The 22,464-nt window shown below is 38.3% G+C and overlaps 5 protein-coding genes and 1 pseudogene across 5 annotated transcripts in view; 2 read left to right on the top strand and 4 right to left on the bottom strand.

The window, feature by feature from the left end:
• LOC125192024 (protein SUPPRESSOR OF MAX2 1-like) overlaps nt 1-1,103 on the top strand; it is a 3,889-nt gene extending 2,786 nt beyond the window's left edge. Inside the window, exon 4 of the mRNA XM_048089480.1 lies at nt 997-1,103. Coding sequence (XP_047945437.1) covers nt 997-1,103 — 107 coding nt within the window. The remainder of the gene's footprint in view (nt 1-996) is intronic.
• A 19-nt stretch (nt 1,104-1,122) lies between these two features.
• LOC125214632 lies at nt 1,123-3,218 on the top strand (annotated as a pseudogene).
• Nucleotides 3,219-3,324: 106 nt separating this feature from the next.
• On the bottom strand, nt 3,325-4,972 carry LOC125192015 (receptor kinase-like protein Xa21). The gene is made up of 5 exons (XM_048089469.1): nt 4,521-4,972; nt 4,181-4,284; nt 3,908-4,087; nt 3,782-3,859; nt 3,325-3,698 (listed from the first exon to the last, which is right to left on the bottom strand). The coding sequence occupies exons 1-5, from the start codon at nt 4,970-4,972 to the stop codon at nt 3,325-3,327; spliced, it is 1,188 nt and encodes a 395-aa protein (XP_047945426.1).
• Nucleotides 4,973-7,864: 2,892 nt separating this feature from the next.
• LOC125192005 (probable leucine-rich repeat receptor-like protein kinase At2g33170) lies at nt 7,865-9,806 on the bottom strand. Its single transcript, XM_048089459.1, has 3 exons — nt 9,203-9,806; nt 8,343-8,558; nt 7,865-8,202 (listed from the first exon to the last, which is right to left on the bottom strand). The coding sequence occupies exons 1-3, from the start codon at nt 9,804-9,806 to the stop codon at nt 7,865-7,867; spliced, it is 1,158 nt and encodes a 385-aa protein (XP_047945416.1).
• A 5,104-nt stretch (nt 9,807-14,910) lies between these two features.
• On the bottom strand, nt 14,911-16,063 carry LOC125191995 (serine/threonine-protein phosphatase 7 long form homolog). The gene is made up of 4 exons (XM_048089449.1): nt 15,834-16,063; nt 15,676-15,763; nt 15,144-15,590; nt 14,911-15,045 (listed from the first exon to the last, which is right to left on the bottom strand). The coding sequence occupies exons 1-4, from the start codon at nt 16,061-16,063 to the stop codon at nt 14,911-14,913; spliced, it is 900 nt and encodes a 299-aa protein (XP_047945406.1).
• A 2,414-nt stretch (nt 16,064-18,477) lies between these two features.
• On the bottom strand, nt 18,478-20,651 carry LOC125191984 (7-deoxyloganetic acid glucosyl transferase-like). The gene is made up of 2 exons (XM_048089439.1): nt 20,104-20,651; nt 18,478-19,400 (listed from the first exon to the last, which is right to left on the bottom strand). Exons 1-2 carry the CDS (start codon nt 20,627-20,629, stop codon nt 18,478-18,480), a joined length of 1,449 nt encoding a protein of 482 aa, XP_047945396.1. The 5' UTR covers nt 20,630-20,651.
• Nucleotides 20,652-22,464: the final 1,813 nt, after the last annotated feature.

The following is a 22,464-nucleotide window of genomic DNA, read 5'->3' as shown; positions in this document are numbered from 1 at the left end:
TTCACTCACATTTTATTATACAACCAATATAAAAAAACTGGGTCTCATATTCCACTAACTTTTCCAACCAACTTTTTAAAATTTTTTTTTGCATATTGTGGGACGGGGGGAGTATGATATTTTCTCTATCTCTCTATAGTATTGGATGTAATATTTTTTCTTAAAGTTTGGGCTTCTGAAATAATATTTTTCACCTCAATTTTTTAATAAGTTTATGTCAAACCTTCCTTTTCTCTATTTCTCTTAAAATTTTAGAAAGTAAAAAATGAAAATAAAAATACTACTCCCTCCGTTCTAAAAAAAATATGGACATTTGAGATGACACGAGAATTAATGCACAATTGATTAAGTAAGAGAGAGATAGAAAGATTAAGTAATTATAGTATTGTTAGTGAAGAATGTGGTCCACCATATTAGAAAGAAAGAAGTCACCAAAAATAGAAGGGATTATTTTTGTGGAACATCCCAAAATGAAAAAAAGGTCCTTATTTTTATGGCACGGAAGGAGTATAAAATTCTCAAATATATTAATTATTGACCATCACAATAACTTATAGCTAAATTAAATTTTAAATGTGATTAAATTATTTTTTTAATATTAAAAAATAAAAAATTTAAAAAATTGAATTTAATTATAATTTCTAATATTAAAAATAATAGAATCACAATCAAAATTAATTTAACTATAAATTATTTTGAAATTAATTAGTAATTTAAATCAAATTTAATTAATATATTTAAGAATTTCATAGTATTTTTTTACTTTCATTTTTTTACTTTTTAATAGTTAAAAGAGAAAGATAATTTGACATAAATTGATTGAATATGTGAAAATATTATACCTAATAATATTAGAGAGATAGAGAAAATATCATAGATATCTCATTTTATAAAAGTCCAAAATGTCCTCCATAATTGTGATGAATAGTGAAAAAAAATCCACGAATATGATTACACCTTATTCTAAGGATTATCCACGATATTTTTAAAGTTCAGGGACTATTAGCTTACTAAACGCAAAGTTCAAAGATGATTTGTGTAGTTCACTTTTGACAGTACAAGTTCTGCTCTTATATAAGCAAATATATTACTGCAAAGTTTGAGAACATTTATCCCAAGACATGAACTGCAGAAACAAGATGAGTTCCGCTTCCGACCAAGAAAAGCTCCGGCTGCCGCCGCACGTACTGATTTTCCCGATGCCGGTGCAGGGTCACCTCAATCCCATGTTAAACCTAGCCCATCTCCTCTGCCTAGCCGAATTCCATGTCACCTTCATCATCTCCGACTTCAACCACCACCGCCTACTCCAGCACCAGCACAACACCGCCTTCTCCCGCTACCCTGGATTTCAGTTCCGGACTTTCCCCGACGGCCTCCCTGACGACCACCCCCGCAGCGGTCACAGAGCCATGGAGCTTGTGTCTTCCGTCGCAAACGTCACAGTCCCACTCTTCAAGAAAATGATGATCCAAGAAAACTTCTTGGCTTCCGCCGCCCGTCGACCAGTTACCTGCTTCGTTGCCGACGGTCTGCTGAGTTCCGCCCCAGACTTTTGCCAAGAAAATGGAATTCCTGTCATCTTCTTCGGAACCACCACCACCTCCTACTTGTGGGCTATTTTCCGTTTTCCTCAGCTTCTTCAAGCTCAAGAAATTCCTTTCGGAGGTCAGTTCATGATTTGACCAAACATCATGATTTTTCACGTTTAGCTTACCGCCGCTGGCATCCACAAATGATTTCTCGGCTATCATATCATATCATATAATATACCGGCGGGACAAGCTAGAATTTAACCAAACTTTGTAGTTTTTCTGACAATTTGCACTATTACTCCCTCCGTCCCCGATTAATTGTCACTCTTTTCCATTTCGGTCCGTCCCTCAATAATTGTCACAGTTCATTTTTACCATGAATAGTAAGTAGGTCCCACATTCCACTAACTCACTTCACTTACATTTTATTATAAATCCAATATAGAAAGTAGGTCCCACATTCCACTAACTTTTTCAACCAACTTTTCTTTATATTTCTTAAAACCAGTGTCCGGTCAAAGAGTGACAATTAATCGAAGACGGAGGGAGTATATTCGAATTTTATAAATCTTCTGAAAAATATATCTAATGTTGTAGTTTGTTAAGCTTTTGCAGGAAAATCGATGGATGGATTAATAGAAAGCGTACCGGAATGGAAGGTTTCCTACGGAGGCGTGACTTGCCGGGTTTCTACCGTGTCGACGACGTAAACGACCCCACTCTCAAGGAAGTTGTCGCTGCAACAAGGCTGATTGAGAGGGCGCAAGCCGTAATATTCAACACTTGTGAAGATTTAGAGGGGCAGATAGTTGCAGAGATACATAAACATGTGCCAAGAGTTTTCTCCATCGGTCCAATCCACGAGCAAGTGAAATACACACTCACGGAGAAGAAGGTGGAGTCCTCAATCATCACGGCCAGCCTATGGGCGGAAGACCGGAGCTGCATCGATTGGTTGGACGCGCAGCTGCCTAAATCCGTCATCTATGTGAGCTTTGGGAGCTTAGCACTTGTGACGAGAGAGCAAGTGTTAGAGCTCTTGCACGGCTTGCTTGACAGTTCGCAGAGATTTTTGTGGGTCATGAGGCCGGATTCCATCATCGGGAGCAACGGAGAGGATCCCGTTCTGGTGGAGTTAATGGAACGTATTAAAGGGAAGGGTTTGTTGGTGGAGTGGGCCCCCCAGGAGAAGGTTCTCAATCACCCAGCGATAGGAGGGTTTTTGACGCACAGTGGATGGAATTCGACTCTGGAGAGCATTGTTGCTGGTGTGCCGATGGTATGTTGGCCTTATTTTGCGGACCAAACGACGAATAGTAGGTTTGTGAGTGAGGTTTGGAAGATCGGATTGGATATCAAAGACACTTGTGATAGAAAGATTATTGAGGAGGCAATTAGGGATTTGATGGAAGTGAGAAAAGATGAGTTTATGGAAAGGTCAGAGAATTTGGCTAAACTTGTGAAAAAGAGTGTTAGTAAAGGGGGTTCGTCGTATAATAATTTGGATGGCCTAATCCAGTATATTAAGTCGTTGGTGATTTAATTATGGATTTCCAAATGCCAATTCCAGTTTGATTTGGCTTTGTTATTGTTAAAGGTAGTTTATCTTGCATGTAACTTAATGATGCAAGAGTCTGAATGTATTAGTACATAAATATGTAAAACTATAGATGCAACCTATAATGCAAGACAAATAATATAATATCTGATGTGCGTACATTGCCCAGTGATAGATAGTTAATGAGACTCGGGCATTTGACAAAATATATTATGCTATATTTACCTAAAGCTAATTAAGTACTCCACCATGATTTAAGCTTCCTCTCATAAACCTACTTTGGATTTTCTGCAGCTCAGCTAGAGCTTGTTTCATATTGCTCCTTTGACTAGGGGAAACTGCACAACACTTTAAGGCCAACTCCAGTATGGATGATGTGAAATCCACAATTTTGTCGCCATGTTGTTCATCAACATTCATAAGCAAGTTGGCTTCAATTACTCTATATGTGAACTGTGGAACTGACCTTTTAATCCAACTCTTCAAGCTTAGATCTCCAACAAACATGTCGTCACTTGGCTTTTTTCTATTAAAGACTTCCATCAACATCATACCATAGCTATAAACGTCACAACTTGTGGAGACTAGTCCTTCTGAACCATATTCTACAATCACAAAAACATACGAAATTAACAGGACTTCATTTATTAAAAGTACTTTATTTAATTAATGTAGAGTAACAGGTCACCTGGAGCTATGTAACCCAATGTTCCTAGGGTATTGGTTAATACCATGCTATCTCCATCGCATAGCAACTTTGCTATCCCTAAATCGCTTACACGGGTAACCATATCTTAGTCTAACAAGACATTACTTGGCTTCAAGTCACTGTGGACAATAGGCGCCGAATAGCCACCATGAAGATACTCCAAAGCCGATGCAACATCGATCATCATATTCAATCTTTCCATGAAACTCAAGAAATGGTTATGAGAGTATAACCATTTCTCAAGATTTCCATTGGGCGTATATTCAAGTACTAATGCCTTGAACTCTTCATTGGAACAACAACTTATGACACTGTTCAGACACCTGTGTCGAATGCTACGAAGAATCTCACATTCGACATCAAATATCTTTGAAATACCTTCCAACCGAAGATTAAATACCTTGACAGCGACAACTTTCCCATTTTTAAGAATTCCTTTGTACACAGAGCAAGAACTCCCGGTGCCAAGCAGATTGCTCCCACTGAATTGTCAGTTGCTTGCAGAAGTTCATAATAAGAGATTCTTTCGGGTACAATGGATATCATCTCAACAACTTATCTAACTTTCTTATCTTTCCTTTTATATCTGACAAAGATAAAAGCTAGGCAAACAATTGAAATGAAAGCCACGACCCCAAAAGCAATAAATAAAACTCGTACCTTCTTTTTCATCTTTAATCTGCGATTGGAAACATAAGGGCAAATTGGGACATGGAACCTCGGAATTCCACACAATGCCTCATTGCCCTTAAAAGAATCCATAGTAAAGTTTCTAAAAGAACCACCACTTGGAATTTCTCCACTCAAATTATTGAAAGAGACATTAAAGTAGTTTAAGTATTGAAGTGCTTCCAATGACTTTGGAATTGAGCCAGAGAGGTTGTTGTGAGACAAGTCAAGAGTCACTAAACTTATCATGCTTCCCATTGAAATTGGAATAGAACCTTCTAGTCTATTATTTGACAAAAACAGATTAGCCAAACTCTGTAACTTTCCAATGGAGCTAGGAATAGACCCTGACAACTGATTCATGGACAGATCTATAGAGATTGCTGCTCCTAAGTTATTTATCTTTTGAGGCAAAACTCCACTCAATGAATTTGAGAATAAGTCAAGAATCAGCAAAGCTTTTTGGTCCCATAAGCTTGATGGTATGCTTGAATTGAACATGTTGGAGAACATATAAATATTTCTTAAAGAAGAAATGTTTCCCAAACATTTAGGAATTGAACCTGAAAACTGATTTTGGCCAATACTTATAAAATTGAGGTTGTATAAATCACATACAACATTTAGAATGGGGCCTTGCAACATGTTATCAGCAAGATATAATCTTTCAAGCTTATGCAGATGTTTGATGGAGAGGGGAAGATTACCAGATAACTCATTCCCGTCTAATGCAAACACTGTAACAGCCCGGATTTCTAGGGTATAATAAATACGGTGACTGCTACCAAAACGGACTTAAAGACAATAAAAACATAGGCTAGGGTTTCATTTAAAGAGATTTGACCAAAGTATTAAAGGAACTATCAACGCATTAAGTCAACGGTTTAACCTAGAAAGAAATCATTGATGAATAGATACCATAACTATGATCAAAAGTCAAGGGTTCGACATAAATTCAAACAAAAACCACAACATGTCTCAATCTTCTAAACCAAAGGAACAAGTGCAAAATATCCAAACAATACTAATAAGTTTCAAAAATTCAGCGGAAGCAACCAAGAGAAAGTGCAGCTATGTATGAAGACACAACTACACTCGAAGTTCAAAATATCCATCTTATTTTATTAATGTGCTCAACACCCGCCACCGCTCGTCGCCGTTCAACCTGCATATAAGGAAAACACATGCCAGGCTGAGTATTTTGAAATACTCAGTGAACTCGTTGCCAAAACATTTTATAAGTTATGTCACCCTTACCATAGTGCACTCGAGTTTTACAATTATCAAAATAAATATCATCGAGTATCACAAAAATATTTTCATAGACTGGCCAGTCAAACAACTCCCCAATTTCCTCATCAATTTCCACAATCACAACATTTCCATAGTGCGACGAAAGTGTGGCCACACTTTTCGCCCACGAGACCGGCCGACTAGCAAGGACGGCTCCCGATCCCACCGTGTACACAACCTGGTAGGGTTTGCGGCCCTACTCAGACCCGAATTCGTTTATACATATCCATAGCCCTATAGCCCAATGGAGCGAACTCACAAACTAGGCATCAGGTGCACAATATCATAACAAAACAAACATAGGTATGGCATAACAGTTAAACCACCCTTATCTCTCCACATTCATAAATTTGCAACATAAAAGAGTTTAAGAATAAAGCCCACCTCGACTGCTTAGATTTCAAATACGTTTCTCTCTTTCGTTATCCGGCTTCGCAACTGAGGTTTCACCTTTTAATCACATAGGCACATATCACAAATCAGTTTCGACATCAACTCCTAAATCATGCATGTCACAACGCTTCCCCTTTCTCCCACCGATCTAGATTACGTTTATCATTCAAACCAAGTCATATTCATCATATAAGTTTTCACACTCAACAATCTTAGATCTAACATCAACTTATGTCACACATGAGTGTTAATCCCACGTCACAAAAACACACACGCACACACGCACGCATACACACACACGCATACACTCGCTCAAACCAGATGCATGGGGGTTCAAGAATACCGATTAATCGGTTAGAAAGAAGAAGATTAATATGTAAGTATCTTTTCTTGTCAAAACGAACGGTAGAAACGAAGTAGAGACTTGATTCTTAAAAAATCTTGAGGCTCAAACTCTAACTCTTCTCAAAAGATGAAGAATTATTGGAGAAAAGTAGAAGAAAATTGAGTGAGAGGAAAAAAGGGAGAGGGGCGTGTGATATGGGGTGGGGGGCGATTTCTTTGGGGGCTAGGGTTAGGTTTCTCTCCTATTTATATGGTTAAATAAAATCTTTAGGTAATTAAATAGAATATTTGGGAAGATTTGATTCTACACAATTAAATAAAACAAATATTGTGGAGTAGAGAGGAAGATACAAAATGGCGTGAACTAGGGTTGGAGAATATGAGATTTTTGAAAATCTTGGCTACTTATTTAGCCAAGATTTTGTTTGGTATATTTTTCGGAGTAGACTAAAATATCACGGAGCAAAATAAAAATAAAAATCCTCCAAAATAAAAAGGAAAATAGGGGTGTAGAAGGGGTTCTTCATAAGGAATGGATTTTGAATATTAACTAAAATAAGATATGGCAAGATCTCTTGAGGTATGGTAAGATTTGGTAGAATATTTAATTCTAGGTATGGAAGGAAATCAATAGGGGATAAATTAAACAGTAAAATAATTCCTCCTTCCCAAACATAGGTGATTTTCGAAAATCACCTAGAATCAATAGGGTGTCGATTTTCTCATTAAGAAATAGAGAATAATTGGGTTTTGGATTTAATTTGGATAAATATCCCAAGAATTAAATTAAATCCGGAAAAATAGGATTTCTCCCCAATAAGGTCAAGGGGTTCGAAAATTTCAAAAAGAAAAAAATGTGGTTATAGTATTTATGGAAATATCCTAATAATCTCACTCACCCTTAAACAATTAAATCACCACATAATTCCACTTTTAATTCAAATATTCACAAGCCACGTCATATACTCATCAAGTCTGACTTTTCAACCTCCAACGCAACCCTAGACACAACTTGGTCATAAGAACTCATGCAATAAATTCATTCATCAATTAATTCACGTCTCCCACGTCATCAATATAATGTTACGGCTCTAAAATTAGGGTTCGAAATTTCGGGATGTTACAAACACCGTCAAGCCTATTAAATCACCTATTTGATCAGGAATGGTGCCATTTAATTTGTAACAGCCGGCAGAGAATCGTCTGAACGAGGAAGATAAATTCCCGACCAAAGATGGAATGACGCTGTATAGAGGATTATCTGAAATAGACAAATAAGTTAAAGACCTGCAGTTTGACAATGATGTAAGGAAGCCCATGTTTGGAGAAGACGGTGCATTTGTAAGATTGTTGCCGAACAGTCTAATGCTTTTGAGAAGACTTAGGTTTCCGAGATCCGTAGGTATAACCACTGAATTTGTTATCACCAAGTGAGAGTTTTGTGAGTTGAGAGCAATTTGAGATGGAGTTTGGTATTTGTCCAGAGATTGAATTCAGGCCAAGGTGAAGTTCTTTAAGAGAGGGAGATGTATGGCATATATTGGTTGGAAGAACTCCAGATATAACATTTCTAACAAGATCAATGAATTGAAGAGTTGAAATGTTAAAGAGCTCACGTGGAATAGGTCCACTGAAGCGGTTCAGCCCTAACCCTAATGTCTTTAGTTGGTAAAGTTGGCCAAATTCAGTTGGAATAAGCCCTGCAAAAGAATAGATAAAATTATTATAAGAAATGAGAGAGAAAAGGTAGGAGATAGACAGATAAAGTGTGGTGGGCTCTATTACAAAAAACTCAAGATGACTAATTTCTTTAAACTTATCAAAAATAAGGATTTCTTACCTGTCATGTTTTCCGTGAGGTCAAAATAGGTTAGCTTAGTAAGATTCCAAAGATTCCTTGAAAGATTCCCTGTGAAATTGTTGCGCCATAGTGATAATTCTTCCAAATATGGCATATTCACAAACATATGTAATGGAAAAGAGCCCCCAATCTGATTTATTTCAACACCGAAGCCAACCAGGTTGTGAAGATTGCCAATCTCAGGTGGTAGAGTACCTGTCAAATATTTATGACTATTTAAACAAACTTACGCACACAAATTTAAGTTACAAAATTTAGTCAAATTATAATCATATTGTAAAATTTAGAAATAGAGTATTAAATTATAAAGGTTGTAAATTTTTTCAATTATATATTTGTGTACAAAACTTCTCATTTTAATAGTACTTCCTCCGTCCCCATTACGTGTCTCAGTTTTCCACTTTGGTCGTCCCATATTAATTTTCCCACTTTCTTTTTATAACTTTCGGTTGTAGAACCATGCATATTCTACTAAATTATTTTCACTCACATTTAAAATTTTCTAATAAAATTAATTTATAACACTAATATGACTCATGTTAGGGATTTAAATAACTATTTTACATGTCAAAATGATTATGACATTTAAAACATACGAACAAAATTTATGTCAATGAATCTAAATTCATACGGACAAGAAGTGTAGAGCAATAGTACCTTTCAAATTGTTAGAACCGAGGTATAAAACACGAAGAGAAGTTAAGTAGCCGATTTCTGCAGGTATCTGCCCATCAAAAGAGTTTTTAGATAGGGACAACACCTGCAGCTGTGAACACAGTGATATATTTGTCGGAATCGCGCCACTCAGAAAGAAATCCCAGCAAGAAATGGAAGATTACTGCAAATGTCTGTTGGAAGACTTCCACTCAATTCATTGTCCCCCAACGCCATAGACTCCATCTTTGACATGTTGAATATCCGGGATGGTATGGCACCGGAGAGATGATTCAATCTGATCCACAGCCTTTGCAAATTCTGAAGTTTCCCCAGCTCTTTGGGCATTTCTCCACTCAAAGAATTGGAAGTTAGGTCAAGAAATCGTAGGTTTGTTAGGTTTGAGAGTGATTTGGGGATTGAACCTGTGAAGCTGTTGTTGCGTAAGTTCAAGCTCTCTAACTTTGGAAAATGGCCAAAGAGAGGAGGAATGGCTCCGGTGAAGTTGTTAAGCCGGAGGGATATGAACTTCAACCGGTGAAGGAAAGATAGCTCGGGAGGCAGAGCTCCACCGAAGATGTTGCTGGTGAGGTCGAGGGAGACGAGGAAGGAGAGGCGTCCGAGCTGTGGTGGAATGGTGCCGGAGTGATGTGAATCCGGGAACTGCCAAACCAATAGCACAAACGAAGGCATCCAATGAACCACACCGGAGCTGGAATCCGTTTCAAACATCAATATGCCTATCAAGGTGGTATCCAATTTCTGATCCAAGACCACTATCATCTTCATCGTCGAAATACCTTCGCGTGGGTACCTCACACGCCCCAAACGGAGTTCGGATGAGAGAGATATGGCCGTTTGACGAAAGTCGCGCAGAGCTGCCGATGAACTAACCGTGGCCGGGCCCTAAACCCTAAAACCGCCCGGCCGGGCAAGATAAACGCCCGGCGACAGAAGAAACGCCCGAGCAAGGTCCCAAAATGCCCGGCCGGGCGTTTTGGCCGAAAATGTCATTTTTTAAAGCTTTTGAAGACTATTTTCCCTATTACTTTTGTTTAAGTATAAATACTCTTTTTAGGGTATTTATTCTCAGCTTTTGAATATTTGTATGAGACAATTTCTCCATATTTGAGAGCTCACCTTCTTCATCTTTTGAAGACTTATCAAATTCCTTCGGGTTGCATTCGATCTTTTGTCGAGCTAAGGTTGATTGTAAAGGTATGCTTGCTAGTTCTTGTGTTGCTAGTATGTGGAGCCATTAGGTGTTTGTATGTGAAAGTACCTTTGGGATTTCTTTCTTGTTCTTCACCTAAATCATAACACTAATCCATCCTCTATCCTTTTATCCATTTTTCTTATTCCATTTCTTGGTTTACCTTGTTCATTTGTTGGGTTTATTTACAAGAATAAGTCAGGGGCAAGTTCATGAGTCTTCAATCTAGAAGATTCACATTACGGAGAGACTCATGTAAGAGAGATTCAACGCGGATACTCTATGGTGGCGCGATCTGCAAGAGATGCCGATCCAGCTGCAGACGGAGCTCGAGTTAGTCCAATTTGTTGCAAGTAGACCAGAAGGGTCAGATATAATGTGTTGTTTTAGTGAAAGAAGAGCAGTTTGATCAGTGGTAAGACTCATGGACATTTTGGCAGGGTATTTCTTTTTTGCTTCTAGAGGAAAACTTAAGTTCCATATTTGTACTGGACTTTTTTTAAAATCCGACTTTGGGAGAGACGCATTAAGGTCATGCGTCTCCTTTTAATGAAACGCACCAGCGTCATGCGTTTTAGGGTAAGACGCATAGACCTCATGCGTCTTTGAATTTTTTTTTTATTAGAAGACGCATGACTGTCATGCGTCTTAGGGTAAGACGCATAAGCGTCATGCGTCTCTTCGTCGATTTAAAACAGTCGCGAGACAGAGGCAGTAGCTTCATTCTGCGCAAGAGAGAAAGAAAGAAAAGGGGCAGGCGATTGGTTGGTCGATTTCCAGCGATTCTCGCCGATTTTCGGCCATTTCCTCTTATCTTTCGGTAAGTTTTGTTCAATCTTTCAACATTTCTCACTTATTCGTTGTTTATTGCATAACATTAGGGTTTCTAATGCCAAACTTGTCAAATTTACTAAATTAGGGTTTATAGAAAAAAATTGTCTCTAATTGTTATTATGTTGTATATTTTTTTATGCAGAAATGATGCCAGTATTTGTGAGTTTGTATTGGGGTGGTAGAATAGTTCAACTTCCTCAAGTGCGTATTGGTTATGATCCACCTCGTGCGAGAGGCTCCATCGTATTGAATTCATGTGTCTCATTCTCTGAATTAGTTGCAATGATATGTGCTAAGATAAGAATAGATATGAATCAACATTCCATTGAAATATCATGGTGGCATTGTCTCTATGGTACCGGTATGAGTTACATATGTACTGGGGTTGACAGTGATGAAAGTGTGTTCTTTATGTTCAATGAGGCTCAAAATTCTACTCGTCATATTGAATTATTTCTTGAGTATTTGCCTTTAAGAAATGTAGAAATCCCACCAATTGTTGATTACGGTGTTGGATCATCTACGAGGGTTGAATATATGAGCTTTGGTTGTGGTATGAATGAGCAAGCAGATGTTGCTGATGCTACTGATGTTGGAATGAATAATCAAGTGAATGTTCAGGATAATAATGTTGATGTTGATGTTGTACGAAGAGACCGTGATCCACCATTGTCGTCATCATCATCTGACACTATTTTAAGTGATGATTCTCCAGCTGATATTTCCAGTGATGAGGAGGTAATATATAAACCCGTCGTGCAAGGTGAGCAACCACTTCCAGAATACGTTCACAATGGGTTGAAATATTTTCGCAAATTACCGAGTTGTCCTTCTGGGGTACCTGATGTTGGTAATGAACACAACACTATGTACTGGGATGAGGAACATCCGTATCGGATTAATGCGGGAACAAAATTTGATAGCAAGTTGCATGTAAAGACTTCTAATACTATGTGGAGTTTGAGGCAACATCGACAATTTAGGGTGGTGGAGAGCAAATTAAGAAGGTGGCATGCTAAATGCAAATATCCAGCAGGGAGGACAGAAGATGGGGTAGCTATTATCAGCGAGACCGACACTGAAAAAGCGAATGAATGTTCTTGGGAAGTTTATGTGACACAACGGGCCCATGATGATATGTGGGAAATTAGGAAGTGGGTGGAACGCCATAGTTGTGAAGGCCATTGTAATGATAGAGGACATGCTAACTTTTCATCATCAATGATTGCTTTGTGTATTCGCCATCAAATGCTAAAAAATGCTGAGTACAAAGCCGCGGCCGTAAGAAATTTTGTTACAAATTTCATGTGGTAATCAGTTATAAAAAGGCATGGTATACGCGGAGAAGGGCTATAAAGATTGTATTTGGTGGGTGAGAGGAGTCATTTAGACAGTTGCCAAACTACATGCTTGAACTGCAGTCAAGGAATCCGGCACAATTGTTGAGTGGAAGCACAATGAGTTGCTGAGCCAGGGACGTAATAAAGTCTTCTATTATGTCTTCTGGGCACTTGGGCCTGCTATACATGCTTTCCAAGAGTGTCAACCAGTTTTAACAATAGACGGGACTCACCTTCGAGGAAGATTTAAAGGTAAGTTGCTTGTTGCTTGTGGTGTTGATGCTAACAAGAAGACTCTGCCGATTGCATATGTTGTTGTTGATGAAGAAACTGGCGAAAGTTGGCAGTGGTTTTTGGATCATGTAAGAATTCATGTGGTGAAATACCAAAGGGAGGTGTGCATCATATCGGATAAGCATAAAGGAATCATTAAGGCTATGCGTTTTGATGAATGGAAAAAGCCGCCGATATGTCACCACAAATGGTGTTTGGTCCATTTGAGGAAAAATATCATGGCGAAATGTAAGGGCATTAATGTGAAAGGCAAGATATGGGGATTGGGTATCACAACTCAAGTACGTAATACATCCGAAGGCGACGTGCACTACTGGAGGAAAGTATTGTTGCGATACAAGAGTTCAATAAAGCCAAAAAAGAAAATTGGTCTCTTTGTTACGATGAGATGGGTCGTGACCTCAACAAACATGTCAAAGAGCTACAACAGAGTGTTGAAAGGTGTTAGAGAGTTGCCGATTAGAGCTTTAGTTGATCTGACATTTTGGAGAACAGTGCAATGGTGGGCAGATAGAAAAACAGAAATACAACACACCGAAGGTCGGTTGACCCCGTGGGCAAGGGATAAACTTGCTGCGAATGATGCGAGGGGGCAAAAACATTATTGTTCTGTACTTGACTGAGAAAAAGGTCATTAACAAATTCTAAGTCGTCCATGAATGGAAGATGGACGGGCAAAGGAAAACAACAAACAAGAGGTCCAATTTTTTGCTCCAAATTGCACTTGTGGGAAGTGGCAGATGTGGAGAGTTCCTTGTTCACATTCTAGCACTGTTGCTAGAGATAGAGGTAACGCTATGTTTAAACTCATTGATAAACACAACCACAAAGCCACATGGGAAGCACAGTACTCTGGTGGCCCATTTGGAGCACCAAGACACGAAGACTATTGGGCTAAACTCGGATGGAAATTGTGTATCACTCCTGAGCAGTTGCTTCCTTGAAAGCGCGGACCAGGCAGAAGAAGAAGGATTCCTAATCAAATGGAGGTCCGCGAGGAAGATGAACCGAGAGCTCCCCGCAAGTGTAGGAATTGCGGCGTAGAGGGGCATGACCGAGAAAATTGCACAGTCGGTCGTGTTATGTAGGAGTTGTTGACATTTGCAGAAGGATCCTCCCACTTTTTGCTACGCATGTATTTTTTATTCTAAATTTAATTTTCCTTAATTTAATTTATCAGCGCATGTTGGATCTTGTTATGGGAAATCATACTTTTTCTGTTGTAACAGGACTTGTTGTTGAAGACAGTGTTTCTACTGCAGTTGGATGAAAAGCAAGTTGCTACCTTTATCTTGGTGGACCTTTTTTATGTAATAATTTTCTCATTTTGTGATGGATTGGTTGAGCTTTGAGCCTTCAATATGAGAATTTAAACTATTTTTTAAAATTAACAAAAACTTATAGTTTCGTATAAATCTTTTGATTTAAATTATCTTTCATACATACTATAATTTATCTAATTAAAGGTAATTGTGTATTGGTTTTTACATGAAAGTTGTCGATTTTTTAAAAAAAATTGGCAAGAATTTATCTTAAAGTATGACACCATAAACATGTTAATCAAGTACCAAAACATCAATATATAATGAAAACAAGTTCAAGCAAACAAAACATACATAACATTACATCATTCCACAACGAGCTACTTATACGTCGATGGAGTGTATTTCGACGGTTCAATCCCCTTATTCTTCCTAGTTGAAAATCTCTTCATCACTTTGCTCACGTACTTCCCAACCCCGGTGCGTGATGAACCCTCCGCAACTGGGCGAGGTTGTACATGGGTGTTCTGAACCTCTGCTTCCTCATTTTCCTCTTCACTTTCATCATTTTCTTCTTCCACTTCATTTTCTTCTTCTCCTTCATCATCATCTTCTTCAACTCGTTGAGGAGCCACAAACTGATAATTGTGGAAGTATGAATCGACTGATGCTCGGGCTCCACTCCATTGCGGCTCATTTTGGCTTTGTGAATAGGGGCGATTACTCCAATCAGGCTCAGGTTAGCTTGGGGAAATGATGGGACGACTCCACTGTGATTGAGACTCCTGGCTTGGATAGAATGACCACTGAGGTGGGTCATACTCGGGATTCATAGGCACTGGTTGCACATAATCAGGATGCGGTTGCGACATCCTAATCTGTCGCGTGTTACCGTGTCCACCAACTCGAACACCCCTCACCCCAGGATGTGGATGGGGTACAGTCCTTCGTCATTCAGGCATGACCACATCTTGGCGTTGAGAAGCCGGGTACTCCATGACATCAGCGTGGTTCATAGACTGAAGGGTACGCCTAACAATTTCTCGAATCTGTCGCAATCTTGGGTCTATCTCTTGATCAGTAGTCTAATGCCAAACTTGCTGAAAACCCTTAACCTATATAAATATCAATACGAAACAAACTATAACACATGAAAGCATATAGTTTAATATAACAAACTTACAAATAATCTTATGTCAGAAGCTGTCTCGTTCATCCCAACAGTGGACTGTACCCCAACTTGAGTTAGGTACGTCACCGTAATCCTGTTATACCACGCCATGTATCCCAGACTCAGTGGAATGTTATTGTACATCGTTGCGCCACCTAAGGTTGCCTCGAATCTTTCATATCTCATGTCACATTCCCCAATAAAGAACTGACGTGTTTCTTCCCAATTAGTTCCTTTCTTACCACGCCGATTATTTTTTTCCAAATGATCGGCTTCTTTGAGCATCCTATCTACAGATTGAGGAATCTTTCGGTACTGATTAAATTGTCTGCGCACTAGTCCAGCCTCATGCGCCTCGACATATGCCCAACATACCAAATAAGTGTCACAATGGGAGCATCCAGTCACATCCCTACAGTAGTCAGGTAGCATGCAATTTGCATATGGCGTCCACAGAAACTACAAAACCAACAATGTAAAAGCCAAATTAATTTCATAATAAATTCATAAATTCATAAATTAAGTAAAAAAACAAGACAGTCACCTGCCCAGGTTTAATCAAAGATATTTGATCACGGTAATGCTCAACCGAGAATCTAGGAGCATTTCCTATGTGCGTAGTTCCTTTCCACCTATAAATAAAATTGATGTAAAAAGTCGTTGTCCCAAGATACATAAACAAATAAATGTTTAAATACATACTTGGCGCCACATGGCGTATATGGCTCGTGCACGAGCGCTCCTATGAATGACGGCCTCAATGTGGGCATTCTTTCCCACGCCCATAGCTGCAGAAGCACCATAGGCCCACCCAACTCTTTCCTCTGATCTATGGAAGCCCCACACAGATAATGATACAGGTACGACAAAGCCGCACTACCCCAACTAATATTCTGCACTTCGTCCGGATCCACCAATGCATTCAGCCACATATAAGGAACCTTACACTCCGTGGTGTCTGGTAGAATGAGTCCTCCTAACAAGATTAGGGCATGGATACGTGCCCTTTGGATATATACATATGTAGGTAGGTCATCACCCAAAGGTATCCTCGTTTGATTGATCGGAGCGGTCATCAGCAAACCGCCTTGCTATGTCTCTGGCCCTGTATCTGGTAACCATCCCAGCAAAGCTTGGCACTTGCTAGGCTAATCGGGATATCCGACATGATAGTCACGACCTGTGAAAAAGTGACCGTCCGCTCTCAAGCCCCAAATGACTTGCATATCTTCTAAAGTCACCGACGCCTCTCCAATCGGTAGATGGAAAGTGTGCGTTTCCGGCCTCCAACGCTCAATCAAAGTCGTGATAAACTTATTGTCGACCTTCATCGACTTCCCACAATCCATCATGCCTTTGAAACCAAATCTCTCAAGCCAATACATCACATTGTCATGAATATCCACATCCCAAATCTTACTTTTCGTTCGTCGAACTTTGAAAACATGTGTTGTGCCATAATTCAGTAGTTTATTTGAAATGTGTTTTCTCTGAAGAAATAGTACTGACGGTTCTTCGGGTCCATATAATAACGGTCCGCTAGAACTTGAAGTTGCCATCTAATCTAAGGAATTGCCTATTATCCTATTTGATCCAAACAAGCAAAACAAAGTCACATAATCATATCTCAAAGAAGGGGAAAATGGTTTACAGCAAAGAAGCGCAAAACTAGTACACAATAAACAAGGCTGCGGTTGAGGGATAAAATCCAAAGCATCTCAAACATATCTCAACGAAGGGAAAAATGATTTACACAATATCACAACCAAAATCACAACATCAAACATCTCAAACACATCAAAAACTATACTATAGAATGAATTTCACCAGTAAAATCCATTATAACTAACAAAACAACAAAACATCGGTCAAAATTGAACAATTTTTAATAAACCCTAATTTACAAAATTGGGAGAAATCTACACAATATATGCAGTAAACACCGAATTAAGGGATAAATATTGAAAGATTGAAGAAAACATACCGTAATATGTTGGAAATCTGCGAGATTCGTCAGAAAATTGCCTGCCCTTTCCCTCTCTTGCGCAAAATGAAGCTCTCTGCCTCGCGTCTGTTTTAAATCGACGAAGAGACGCATGACGCCTATGCGTCTTACCCTAAGACGCATGACAGTCATGCGTCTTCTAATTAAAAATAAATAAATTCAAAGACGCATGACCTTAATGCGTCTTACCCTAAAACGCATGACGCTCGTGCGTTTCATTAAAAGGAGACGCATGACCTTAATGCGTCTCTCCCAAAGTCGGATTTTAAAAAAAGTCCAGTACAAATATGGAACCTAACTTTTCCTCTAGAATCAAAAAAGAAATGCCCCACATTTTGGCTAAACAAGGGTTTTCAAAGGTTATGGTTAGGAACGTAAATGGAAGAATGTGATACAGCATTTTCTCCATGGCTACAAATTGGACCATATTATATGCACCAATTATTGCATTTGCTCCTATATGGAGTATAATATATGTAAATGCAACAGAGCTTATAATGGTGCATGGTGAATGGTAGAAGAATCTCTCTGTCTAATTATAATCACTCACCACACTTTCAAATTTGTAGCAACGAAGAAAATGTTGTATTGCATTCTTGCGTATGCATTGCTTACCATAACCTTTGAAACCCCTCTCTTACCAAAATTTCTTATGAGCATTGCCACTAATAATACTGCACTTCTTTCACTAAAATTTTATCGTATACTCTCGCAACTAACTGGACTAAATCCAGATCCGTCTGGAGTAAATGAATTCGATAGCTATGGGGTGATGTTGATGGAAGTCTTTACGAGAAAAGGCCAATGATGACATGTTTGTTGGAGATCTAAGCTTGAAGAGTTCACATCATCCATATTCCACAATTTAACTTGCTTATGAAATTAAAGAACAAGGTGACAAAATTGTGGAATTCACATCGTCCACATTCCACATTGGAGTTGGCTTGCAAGTGATCAGCTGCTGATTCCCCTAATGAAAGGATTAATATTTAAGCTCAGCTGCAGAAAATCCAACATGTTACAAAGTTGTTTTCTTAATGCCAAGACTAAGAATAATATTCATATTACTTAATTAGCTTTAGCTGAAGAAGGCAAATTATAGTCCAATGCCATGACTGAGTATAATATTATCTACACACAATAAAACACAAAAAAACATAAAAAAACATCTCTTGTTGAAATTGAGTATAATATTATCTACACACAATAAAACACAAAAAAACATCTCTTGTTGAAATTTTCAAAACAGGGCATCCTCTGTTCCGTCTCGAGGATTTTATTCACTGCGTTAGAACATATAAATATAAAATACAATAGAGATTACCATTGGTATAATATTGATCAACTTATGATCAATGACTTAATATACTCAATTAAAGCATCCAAACTGCCATAAGAGGAACCTCCTCTTTCAACAGCCTTCTTAGCCATTTTGGCCATACCATTTGCCCTTTCCAGAAACTCATCCTTCCTCACTTCCATAACCTCCCTAATAGCCTTCTCAACAATCAATCTATCACAAGTATCTTTAATGTCAAGACCTATCTTCCATATCTCACTCACAAACCTACTATTAATAGTTTGATCACCAAAATAAGGCCAGCATATCATCGGCACACCAGCAACAACACTCTCCAGAGTTGAGTTCCATCCACTGTGTGTCAAAAATGCACCTATCGAAGGGTGGTTGAGAACCTCCTCCTGCGGCGCCCACTTCACCAAGTAACCCTTTTCTTTAGTACCTTCCATCAATTCCGGTGGAATTTGATCACCCCCGGTGATGGAATCCGGACGCATCACCCACAAGAATCTCTGAGAACTATTGACCAAACCATGCCAGAACTCAATCAACTGCTCTCTCGTCACAACTGTTAGGCTCCCAAAGCTCACATAGATCACCGATCTCGGTGGCTGATCATTCAGCCAATCTATGCAGCTCCGGTCTTCCTCCCAGAAATTGCCTGCAACAATCGAGGCCTCTGATTTCTTTTCTTTGAGCCTGGATTTCTGGTGCTCATGGATCGGGCCAATATTGTAGATTCTTGGCAATTTTTCGAGCATGATTGATAAAATCGGCCCCTCTAGATCTTCGAAGGTGTTGAATATGACTGCCTGTGCTCGTACGACTTGTCTTGTCGCCGCTGCTAAGCTCTGGAGGAGATGGTCATTTACATCATCGGTGCGGAAAAAACCAGGTAGGTCTCGGCCACGGAGGAATCCTTCCATTCCCGGTATGCCTTTCACCAATTCATCCATCGATTTCTCTGCATAATCAAAGTGCCAAAGTTTCGAAATTATTTTACAGACCAAAGAGGAGAACTCATATCAAATGTTTCGAATGTTACTGAAAAGTTTCATGCCAAAAGTTTCATACTACAGTTTTGAATATCACAAAAAGTGATCATGTGACAGAGGAAATAGGAAAACTCATAATTTGATGAAAAATGATATGTTACGGACCCAATCGGTGAACCCATGCACAAAATACTAAAGCTCATTATATCTATAAATGCCTACCAAAGTTGCACATTTGATGAAAGTGACCATGTTGCAGACCAAATAAGAGAACTCATACACATTTACTATAGCTCACTGCTCATCTATTGTGCCGGGAGTGATTGGCCACTACCCCGTAAGCCAAATGTCTCCATAGCCATTGGTCGAGGTCACTCGAGGCCATCTCACAGTCTAAATAGGAGAAGAGCCAATTTGGTCTATCATGCAAATACAATGTACTCCCTCTCTTCACGATTAGGAGTTTCATTTTTTCATTTTGGTTCGTCTGCCAATTAGAGTCACAATTCACTTTTATTGTAAATGGTAAGTAATAGTAGCATATAAAATCGGGAGTCATTTCACTAAATAATCATTCTATCCATTTTTCTTTAGGAGGAAGTATAAAATGTGAACAGATCAAAATGAAAAATTGAGACTTCTAATAGCAGACGGAGGGAGTGATTAGATTACCTTTAATGGGGATTTGTTGAGCTTGAATGAGATCATCGACGTGAAAATACGCCCAAAGGTAGGCAGCGCTGGGAGTCCGGAAATAGACCAAGGGAAGGCCGATCTCTTCCGCAAAGTCAGCGGCGAAGCTGAAAAAGCCGTCGGCGACAAAGCAAGTGGCAGGCCTGCGGTGGCCCGGGGAAGCGAGGAGGTGTTTGTCGGCCATCATTTTCTTGAAAAGTGGAACCATGGTGTTTGAAACGGCGGGAACGATATCAGGGATTCTGTCACCGAAGCGGGGGTGATCGTCAGGGAGGCCATCGGGGATAATCCGGAACTGGAAGCCGGGATAGGCGGCGAAAGTGGCGGGGACGGAGGTGTTCTTGAGGAGGAGGCGGTGGGTGAACTCCGACACGATGAAGGTGACGTGGAAGTCAGTTAGACAGAAGAGATGAGCAAGATTGAGCATGCTGTTCATGTGCCCCTGCGCCGGAAATGGGAATATCACCACGTGCGCCGGCAGCTTCTCTTCCGATTTCGAACTCATGGTATTTGTTGTTTGATTTTTCAAAAACTCTCGAGTGAATGCGAAGCAGTCAAGAATTCTTGCATTTTATATATGAAAAGATAATGACAAATGAGATTTTGTTATTACTAGTATTATTTTTATTATTTTAGTGATAGTTTTAAGTTAGTAACAGTGAATTCCTTGTAACTGTGGCACCTAGTAATCTACTCCACTATAGAAGAATGAGATGGTAAAGTAAAGTAGATTAAAATGAAAGCCTAAACCCTATTTGGAAAAATTGTAAAAAGACCTTTTGGCCCGATGTGGTAGCTATGCATAAATGCCTTATTTTTAATTGAAATATTTTGAAAGTATATTACATGGCCTAGTTTTATGGAAACGGAGGGAGTATATTACATGCCGTTGAACTTTAGATGATATCACTATAGTAATTTTTTTTTTTTTTTTTTTGTGCTATTTTGAAGTAGAAAAAATAAAAAAGTACAAGAATCTTTTCAGTGACAACAGTGTTTTGTTTTTTTGTTTTATTGTTTTACACTTTTACTATAGTATCAAATTTTAATTTGAATGTTGTCCTTTTCTATTCAAACTTTGTGACTTGGATTATTGAAAAAGAGGGCAAGAAAAGTTGCATTAGCTAGTTTTGATACATTGAATAACTACTATACATGTTGCTCACTGCTTACGTATGTTTGTAAATTATTCTATATATGTATGTTTGCAAATTCTACTAGTACTATAATTGCAACCTAGCTTCACAAAATTAAGTTTGGAAAATAATATTTTGATTGATACTATGTTCAATTATCTTACTATAAATTATAAGAATGGAATACATCAACTAATTCCACCGCCAAAATTAAATTTGCGATTTTCCCAACTTTTCTCGGTTGGAAATAGGGATGTAAGTACATTTCAAATACGGGGGATAACTTGAATAACCCACTAATTAATTATGGGTTTAGGATTAAAAATTTATAGTGTAATAAAATTCCAATACAATGAGATGCATTTAAGTAAGACTGACTCAGAAATCAATAGATTGACATGATGAACGGCCATAACTGTGCAACTATCATCGATTTTTTTGTCCTTGTTTGATAACTAATTAACACTAGTAATAATTTTGGTAAAATACTCAATTACATAGACATGAAAATTAATTAACACTCTAATTTATTTTATAATACGATACACACTAACACACATATGCGAATTATTTTTTATTAATATAATTTATTAAACAAACAAATAAAAATTTTCAAGTTCAGAAATAAAAAAGATTCTGAATTTTAAATCTGCTTTAAAATTTATCTTATTTGTTGGAAATCAGAGTTGGATATCGATGATTAAATTGCTGAAAAACTCATGGGATGACTCATGAGGATACTGGTAAAAGCATCATAGTTCTATTGGGCTTACAGTTATAGATGTGTTTGTAAGTTTGGGCTTTTCTTCCATTTAATTGGACTCGATGTTACATAAGTGGACCTCCTTAAATGGATCTGAGGTTAAAATTAATACTATTTGGCGTTCGATTACCATGACTAATATCATGAGACTATCCATCTAAGATTAAGTTATGAGATTATTTTAATTGGAGGAGGATGCTATGACTAATTATCATGAGACTATCCATCTAGGATTAAGTTGTGAGGATCAATCTTATAAACCAAACATGATACAGATTTAATCATGAGATTTAGTCTTGCTAACCGAACACCCTTGATTTGCATATGATATACTAATACAAAATTAATAAATTATACTAGTACATACTTGAATTGAATTATATTTATTATAATTGATATGTATTAAAAATAAATATATACTCCCTTCGTCCCATTAAATAT

Source organism: Salvia hispanica, chromosome 1 (genome assembly GCF_023119035.1).
Source record: "Salvia hispanica cultivar TCC Black 2014 chromosome 1, UniMelb_Shisp_WGS_1.0, whole genome shotgun sequence".
Classification (NCBI taxonomy): Eukaryota; Viridiplantae; Streptophyta; class Magnoliopsida; order Lamiales; family Lamiaceae; genus Salvia; species Salvia hispanica.
The sequence above is the reverse complement of the archived record's forward strand: the minus strand, read 5'-3'. Positions and strand labels throughout refer to the sequence as shown.